General features: G+C 38.5%; 1 protein-coding gene across 1 annotated transcript in view; it reads right to left on the minus strand.

Annotated features, from left to right (window-relative positions):
• The window catches only part of VKORC1L1 (vitamin K epoxide reductase complex subunit 1 like 1), a 54,534-nt gene extending 45,257 nt beyond the window's left edge, over positions 1-9,277 (minus strand). Inside the window, exon 1 of the mRNA XM_063089200.1 lies at positions 9,068-9,277. Within this exon, the coding sequence (XP_062945270.1) occupies positions 9,068-9,261 (194 nt within the window). The 5' untranslated portion in view covers positions 9,262-9,277. The remainder of the gene's footprint in view (positions 1-9,067) is intronic.
• Positions 9,278-9,706: the final 429 nt, after the last annotated feature.

Genomic DNA, 9,706 nt, shown 5'->3' on the forward strand with positions numbered 1-9,706 from the left:
CTTAAATGTCCAACAATAAGTACAAAAAAATCAACTTGATTAAACAGTCCTTAATCATTAAATTAATGAAAGTAATATGGTGCCAATTATAACAAAAGCCTGAGTGTACACACACACACATACACCCACCCACCCACCCACCCACGATAAAGTACCTTTAGTCCCCAAAGGAAAAGAGAACAGAGAAATGAATGCAGTGATAGATTATATGAAGTTTCTCCCCAACTAATTTACTCTAATACTATCTTTTTAATAAATTTGTTTTAGAACAAAACAAAACCACAATTGGCACATACATTAAAATTCCCAAAGATGAGTAGGAAAACCACAAAATCCTGTCCCATCCCAGTTGCATATCAGATAGGCAACTTCAGGATAAATAGAAAGATATATGTTCCTTGATGGGAAGATTTGTTAGTGAAGGTCAGTCCCTCCCAAATTCAGCTATAAATTCAGTGCAATTCTAATCAAAATCTCAGTGAGGCTTTTTAGAAACTCATCAAAATAATTCTAAAATTCACCTCAAAAAGTAAATGAATGAGAACCACTAAGAAAAATTTGAAAATAAGCATATTGGCCCTATCAGATATCAAACTGTGGTAATGAAATAAACACAGAAAGACACTTCACTTGAACAGAACTGAGAATTTGGAAAGAGGCCTCATGTAGACAGGAAGGTCTTGCAGCATTTCAAATATGGACAAGTCAATAAATAAATGGAGTTAGACAAAAGCCTATCCATTTAGAAAAAAGTAAGTTAAATCACTACCTTACAAAAGACCCAAAAGTAAACTCCACACAAAGAGTTACATGTGAAAAAAAAATTTCAAACAAAATATATGAGAATTTAAAAAAGAATCTTGGGATAGTAGAGATTATGCTCAGCAAGATTAAAGGAAGAAAAAAAAAAAAAAAAAGCCAAAAGCTACAAAGAAGTGAATGTGTAATACACATAACAAAAGAAACTACTGAGATACCTAAAGAGCCCCTATTAGCCAATAAGAAAAAAAGACATCCCAGAAGGGAAAAAAAATGGGCCAAGGTATGAACAGGCAATATCTCAAAGAAATACAAATGTCTGTACAAAAATTAGGTTATAAACTCATCTAACATCGAATAAACTACATTCTTGATTATTGAGGAATTCTTTTCCAAAACTAAAAGAAACTATATACTTTTGTACAATATCACAATGAGAAATGCCCTCCTAAATTTAAAACCTATGGGAAAAAAAATTAAAATTTTCATATACTTAAAAAAAATTGTGCTTCAAAAAAATTAATGAAAAATGGTAAAAATATTAACAACAAATATAATAAAATATTCATATCCTTTATTTATTTTATTTTACTTTATTTCTTAAAAGATGACTGGTAAGGGGATCTTAACCCTTAACTTGGTGTTGTCAGCACCATGCTCTCCCAAGTGAGCTAACCGGCCACCCCTATATAGGGATCCAAACCCACGGCTTTGGTGTTATCAGCACCACACTCTCCCAAGTGAGCCACGGGCTAGCCCAATATCCTTTAAATATATAAAGCATTTGTCTAGATCAATGTGAAAAATTCTAAGATTTATACAGGCTCAGGAGAAGAAATGCAAACAGTTAATAAAAATGTGAAAACCATTGTTGATGCTTGTGGGGGAAATGCAAATCAAAAGGATGAGATGACATTTTTCATATATCAAATTGGCAAAATCTAAAAAATGAGAATATCCGATATTGCCAAGGGTACAGGGCACCTTATGTTACTGGTAGAATTTTTAATGACATGGGAAAACAGTTGTGATATGTTAAGTAAGGAAAAAAACAAAATACACACAGTATTATCTCTACCATGTTCTGAAAAGTTTTACGAGCACCTTTGTGTCAGGCACTGCCCTAAGACTGTTTACATGTACTAATATACTTCATGCTCATAGTAATCCTCTGAGTTAACAACACTATTATTTCCCTTATTTTATGGAGGAGGAAATTGAGATAACAGATCAAGTGATGGTGCCGAGATTTCAACTCAGGTAACTATTAGCACAGTGCACAGAAGTAAACCAAACTCTTTAAACACTGGAGCTGAGTATCCTATCCACTTTAATTCCTTATTTTTTCATGGATTTTTCCATTATTTTATTTCCCTAATAAATGATTTTTTTAAAAAGATCAATAATCACAAGACAGCAACAATAGTATCCTTGAAATTCCCGTAGAGATATTGATAATAAAAGAAACCTTATAAATCATAATCCAATGGCTTTAAAAAAATTTTTAGTAAAAAAACTTTTTTTCTAAATAAAATTTTATGTGGATCCACAATATGAGAAAGATTAAAGCAGTATTTTATTTTCTCAGTGTATTTAAAAGCTCAAATTTATAACACATACTGAGAACAATAAAGCTTGTCTGATGATCACCCACTTTATGGATGACTATGGCAGTCTTATGTCAAATTTATTTTGTTTTGATTGCGTAGTATCAAGAAAAACTTGATTCACAGAGCTGAACAGTTGCGAATGACAAGAGTATTTTTTTTAAAACAGTACATTAATGCTATCTAAGGGTTTAATTACACCTGTGCAGAAGTCTAAAAAATGGAACACTTCCAAGGTAAGTCTGTAATAATATTAAAAAATATGAATACTTGGTAATCACAATTTTGGTAAAAAACAAAAATCTTAAAATAATATACTAATCATGACATCAAGATATGCATAAGGTAGTCACATGTTATTATGTAATGCAATGAGAGTTCTACAGTACTGAGTTTGCTTATGTAATTTTACATGAACAAATAAGCACTGGCCTTAATTTTAAAATACCAGTATAAAGCTATAGTCTTACAAATCAATAGCATTTTAAAAAATTCAAGTATATGCACAAAGTAAGAAACTCTATTCCAAGAGCGGTGTTATGGATAATTTAAATTTTCTTCCTTTTACTTATTTTCTCTCAAATATTCTAAATGTGATTCTTTTTTTTTGTTTTTGTTTTGCTTTTTATTTTAAAAGTATTACAAACTACACGAATTTGCAAACAAAAATGCACAGGAAGTTCTCCCAATCATCCTTCACCCAATCTCCCCCAATGATAGAACTTGCATAATTCTAGTACACTATCACAATCAAGAAACTGACTTTGGTATAATCCAAAGAGTTTATTCAGATTTCACCAGTTTTATATGCTCTGTGTGTATCGCATGCACACGCACGCATGTATATGTAGTTCTATGCAATTTTATCACATTTGTCCCTTTGGGTCACAATTCAGATACAGGGCTGTTCCATCCCCATGAGCCCCCTCATGCTACCTCTTTATAACCACATCACCCCTTCCCTCCTATTCCTAACAACTAATCTGTTCTCTATTTCTATAGTTGTGCTGTTTCAATAATGTTATACAAAGGCAATCATACAGTATGTATCCTTTTAAGACTGGTCCTTTTTTCACTCAGCATAACTCATTTGGGAATACCTGGCAGTATAAATCAGTAGTCTCTAATATGTTCAAATTTAGCATGATATGCATTTGAGTGTATATAAATTTGACAGTATTTTAAAGTTTAAAATGTTAAAATGTGAATCAAATGCTTATGAAATCCCTTTTTCACAGGCACAGAACAAAGGCTCAGTGTTATATCTTATAGGTCGCTACAAGAACACACGGTTTACAAGAACTCCTGCTTTTGCATTTTTCTGGCCAACCTCTAGATTCCAGTCCTTTCCCAACACAGGTGGGTCTCCAATATAACCACTTGCTATTCTCCCCAAATAGCCGCAGTTTTCTACCCTTTCCTACCTTTCCTCAAAATGCTCGCTAGCATTCTTCCTAACCATCGAGGAAATGAACCCCTCTTAAATTCCTAGTTCTGTGTGGTGACTTGGCCAGCACCACACCCAAGGCCCAACTCTCCTCTCTTCATGTGCAATAGGTCCACATGACTCCATACCTCCCCAAATGGCTACCCCAAACCTAGCACAGATTCAAATTAACATTTCCCCCTTCCTCTTACCTCCAGGTGCCTCCACTTTTGTCTTTCTCCCCTAGGCTAACCTGATAAATCTTCCTGATTGCTCACCCCACAGCATATCTGTTAACTAACTGGGTGTGACAGATGCCAGGTCTTCACAGGTTTAGGTTTCGAAGGCAAACACTCCAGGAACTTAACTTCGTGAACACCATGCCTTCATATTAATGTCCTTGATGTTTCAAAAAGATAAAGACTGCTCTAAACAGGTAAAAGCTATAATACAAACTCAAGGCATTTTTGTCATACACATGTAAAAACTGGCACCACTGTCTGAATAATAGTTTTTTTAATTTGGCTGATATGGGAACCATTATATCAACATTAGATCTAAATGGAATTTAAAGTAGTGGTAAAGTGCTTGGACCCCTGAGCCATCCTGCCCAGGTTAGAATCAGGCCTCTGCCACTGTACTACCTGCATTAAGTTTCATTCATATTCTGTGTGCCTCAATTTTCTCATCAGCAAAATGGCAAAATGATAAAAGTTACATACCTCACAGGACTGGCATGAGAATTAAATAATATCTGTAAAGCATTTAGAACACTGCCTAGCACATAGTAAGCATTATCTATAAGTATTAACATTTATCTCTAATGCATGGCAGTATAGATTCATCTCTTTGTGATGTCTCTCTATTCCTCTTATACTGCTGAAATTTCTATTACCATAAAAAATGGTAACATAAGGATCTTCATTTCATTTCATAAACTCATCTTAGTCAAAACTACTAGAACAAATTTTCTTTTACATACTAGACATTTTTAAGAATTCACTAAATATGAATATAAACACTTAAAAGTATAGTGGTGATGGAAAAAATGCTAAGCAAAAAACAGATACAGATCAGAATGTATAACATGATACCTTCGTGTTAAAAAAATGGGGGGAATAACATGGTCATATTTATGCTTGAATATGAGTAAAATGGCTCTGGAAAGTTTCATGGCGCCTATGGAGAGGGAAAACTGCATGTCTGGAGGAAGGGGTACGAAGATTTTTCACTGTATATGCTTTATCTTTCAAAGCTGAAGCAGTGAATGCATTACTGATACAAGAATTTGATTTAAAAATGGTGGACCTCTAAACAAGTACTCTGGAACACAGGCTTCTGGTCTCAATCTGCCACTATCTAGGTCACTGTGGGCAAGTCACTTAACCTGAGTCTCAGTTGGACAAAGCAAGGAGCAGTAAAAATTTCTAGGTTCTATTCTAATTCTAAAAATTTATTATCTAAATGAGGGTGTGAGGTAAATACATGGTACTATTTTTTTTTAAGATAAGGGAGAGGTACTAGTCTAACATCTTGTAAAACAAGGCAACTTTTTGTGGACTAGGTGATTTTCAAACACTACATTTACAGTTTTAAGAACTACAGAATCGTCAAGCCTATGAATCTTGCAAGATCATTTGTACTGTTTTTACATAGAAACCCTTCTTAGAGGGGGTCTAACGAAACTTATACGCAATACCTACAAAGAATATCCTGCATACTATTTTGTTTCTTTTGCACTACTTCTGACCTTGTTTCAAATGAATTTTAAATCTTTACGCTATGTCATGGAGTGAGCAATAAAGTACACTAAAACAGTTAACATTTAAACACGTAAACAACTATACCTAAAACAAGAAACTTATTCTACATAAAGGCATTTATTGATTATCAGACACAGCAAAAAATGTAACACCTCCAATCAATAACAGCTATAACTTACGTACTTTATTTCAGGTTAATCCTAACACTCATCTGGCGAAGTAGGTTTTAATATCCCTATGTTACATAAGAAGAAACAGAGGGTCCATGAAGATAAATGACTAGATTGAGGCCACAAGTCTACAAAGTGGTAGCGGTAGGAGCCCACCCAGATCATTCCTTTGGATTTGAACTCAGTGCACCAATCCAAACGGGCAGAGAGAGGGTGCTTACTTTACGTTGGCTGACAAGTTGATGCACATTTACAGCAGAGTTTTCACCAATTTATATAAAAATGAGAAAAAAAAATAAGGAGAAGAAAGTAAATTTTCAATAAAGCTAAACAATGTTCTTTTACTCTGAGATTCTACTCTTTCAAATGGTTTGAGTTAAAACATCCTTTTATTGGGGCTGGCTGGTTAGCTCAGTTGATTAGAGCGCAGTATTAAGGGTTCAGACCCCCAAACAGGCCAGCCACCAAAACAAACAAAATATCCTTTTGCTTAATGAAATGATGCTAACAGTAGATAGCAATGAGCTGTCACTGTTTTTATTTGGCTGTACTTGGTAGAATTAAAAAAAAAAAAAAAAAATGGCGATTCTACTGCAGCCTCCCAATATCTTGGGAAACATTTCTTTTGAAATCCAAACAAAAAGTCTGGAACTACCCCCTTACATAATTATGCCTCCCAGAATACTAGAGAACTTTACATACAGACACACACACCCCTTAAGATTCTCTCATTAATCTCTACCTTATTCTATGAGAAATAAGAATACAGTAAGTTTAAGCAATCCAAAGTCACATGAGTTAGTGCTGGACTCTGGAAGAAGACTTCCCTAAGGATCTTTTTCATCTGTTAATTTTTCTCATGCTTTACCTTCAATTCTCCTAACCGGAATGTGGACTCAAACTTTCTTTTCCTAAAATAGTCACATCTATGAATAACACTGCTACGTGACAATCAATATTCAAACAATAGTAATTAACTTAAGGTCTCCAATAAACTGATTCCATTTAAATTCTTTTTCACTTTGACAAAACAAAAACTTTTAATGATGTTTATTCTACCCACTTCCAAATGAAAATTAGTCTATAAAACAGACTAAGGCTGCTTTAATTTCCAAGTTTCCAAATTTCCATATCTTGATTTTGCAAGTTTATAAACAAGCTGATAAAATTAGATAAATTTCTTGAAAACAATTTTCTTGTATTCATGGCAATAAATTATTTACCTCTTTTATCAGCATGCCCTATTTCTTACCTATCCTCCTTTGATGAACGTCAAATTTAAAACATTTTATGTATACAATTAAACATTAGTTTCAGTCACAACATATTAAGTTTGCATTTAAAACTACAGAGAGATCCAGTCATTTTTTGTCTTATATATACTTGTATACACTTCTAATATACTACTTGATGTTATGTAATACTATGTTATGGTGCTTTATTAAAAAGGAAAAAAAGCACAAAAACCTGGCTCTTGCAGGATATATAACTATGACAGTATTTAGAGTTTACACTCATTTTTAAAGAAAAATCAACTATTAGAGCTTAATCATAAAGAACTCTTTCCATGCCCAAATGTTAAAAGGTCCACCAAATTTCTCACAGACTACATGTTTCCAAAAATCTTACACTGGAATAATTCTGCCTAAATCCCATGTTAATCTAATATCAAAAGCTATTTTTATGTCTTCTTTGTTTTTTAAATACTTGAAACGTGCTGCTGCATAGTCTTTTCATTAGGTATTCATTCACTCAACCAACGTTGGGTGCAAGCTACTTTTAAGTTTGAAAGTCCTTTCCAAAAGTGAAAATAACATAAAAAGTTTGCCTAAAATATTTAGTGGTTCTCAAAGAGTATCCAAGAGTCTAATAACCTTGTTAACTTGATTCAAAATAACCAAAAACAAATGTGAGCTTTTCGTAGTACTGATATATTTTTCATTGTAAACTAATACCTACAGTCTAAATGCATTAGAAAAAATGTTTAAAGCAGCTATAATGATGACTATGTTCCCACTAAAAAGCTACGGGATTTTGGTTTAAGAGCAAATGAGATGGAGTATCTGGTCTATGAAAAAGGGTAAGTGGAACTGATCAGCAGCCTGAAGTTTGTAAACAGTAACAAGACAAACTCCGATGCTAGCTTACTCATGTAATACTAATATGTGGGTCAAAATAAACTAATATGCTATAGATTTCTGCCTACTTAGCAATTTACTGATCAACAGGAGGGAAAGAAATTGCTCAAATTTGACTACTTTAATAAACATCCAAGTATTAGGAATAGTAAGTCTCTGTTAAAATTGAACCTATCTATTTAAAATTTTTCACTTTTGTTATTTTTTTAATGATCCCCCAAATTAAAAAAAAAAAAAATAGCAGCTACTTTAAAATATAAATTCCCTTTTTTTTCCAAATAATTTGCCTAGGAAAATTTAATACATTAAAATAAAATGTAACAGGCAAATCAATTACATTTAAAACAAAACAAACCAAAATTATCAGTAAAACAAACCAATCGCTACAGTTTACCAAAGCATGTATTTTTAATCTTTGGTGATTATCCTACTATAGTAATCAACAATGTTTAAAAGTCACCCAAATGCTTGAGACACCGTCACTACAGATAATATACTCATCTTTTGCTCAAACTAAGCTTAAATTAGACCCAAACTCGGACCATTTCCCTCTCCCAGGCACATTGAAATATACGAGGGGGAATCCAAGAAATCAGTTAAGTGCGGTATGCTCTCCCAGTACAGGGTCAAGTCCGTGTTTGCCCGCAAATGTCACAGTCTCAAGAAGTCCGCAAATTCTCCTTAGCGCTACAAAGAGGCCTGCCCACAGAAACACCTGTCCTATAGCATCGGGACGACAGTGGGAAACGCAGCCCCTCGAGCCACGCCGGCCGCACAGCCTCGAGGCGTGGACACCGGCCTCGCGGCTCCCTCGGGCAGGGTCCCACACCCCCGACCCGCCGCCCGCGACGAGAACCAGGAAACCTGTCAAGCCGGCCGGGACCCACCCTCCGCACACCCTCGCGCTCCTCCCAGCCCAGCGCCAGCCTGCCCGACTGCCCCCGGTGCGCCCGGCCTCCGGGTGCGCTCTGCCACCTCATCCCTCCTCCCAGCCTCGCGGCTCCGCCACCTCCGTTCCGGCGGCCTGCGAGGCGGGCCGCCCCCGGCCGGACGCCCGGACGCCGCCCCCAGCCCCGGCGCCGTCGGTGCCTCCGCGGCCCGCTCCCCGCCGCCCCCAGGCCCCAGCCTCCGCCGCGCGCTCCCCACCCCCGGCCTCCGCCCGCGCCCCGCTCGGCCCCGCCGGCCCGCTCCCCCGCCGGACTACCTGGAGGCAAGGGCGGCGGAGCACTTCACCCAGGGACCCAGATCGCAGAGGGCCCGGTGCTCGGGGTCTCGCTCCTTCTCCCGCTCCACGTGGTAGGCGTAGATGGAGAGCAGGATCCCGGCGGCGCACACTGCATACCGGGCCACCCGCTCCCACCGCGGCACCGACACTCTCAGCAGGACGGGCGCCGCCATCTTCCCCCCTCCGCCGCCGCCGCCGGCCTCCGCCTCCGCCTCAGCCGCCGCCGCCGCCCGTCGGGGCCCGACCCCGCCGCCGCTGCCGCCACCGCCGCCACCGCCACCGCCTCCGCCGCCGCCGCCGCCGCGCCCCATTGGCTCGGCCGCCTGCTCCGGGCCCCGCCCCACAGACGCGCGGCCCAACCGCCCCGAAAGGAGTGAGCTGGAAGGGCGGGGCAGGAACGCGCGGCGCGGAGGGAGGGGGCGGGGCGCGCAACCGCTGGGAGGCCGGCCGGCAGAGGCGGCGACGGCGTGGCGCGCGGAGGGCGGGGCCAGAGCGAGTGAGGGGCGGGGCTTTAGGATCCCGGTTCAAGCCCTTGGCCTCGCCCCCGGGTCCGCAGTCAATTACCATCCTTTACTCCTTTCTTGTCGTTATCACTTGATATTTCTGACCCAATCCAAA

Source organism: Cynocephalus volans, chromosome 3 (genome assembly GCF_027409185.1).
Source record: "Cynocephalus volans isolate mCynVol1 chromosome 3, mCynVol1.pri, whole genome shotgun sequence".
NCBI classification, from domain to species: domain Eukaryota; kingdom Metazoa; phylum Chordata; class Mammalia; order Dermoptera; family Cynocephalidae; genus Cynocephalus; species Cynocephalus volans.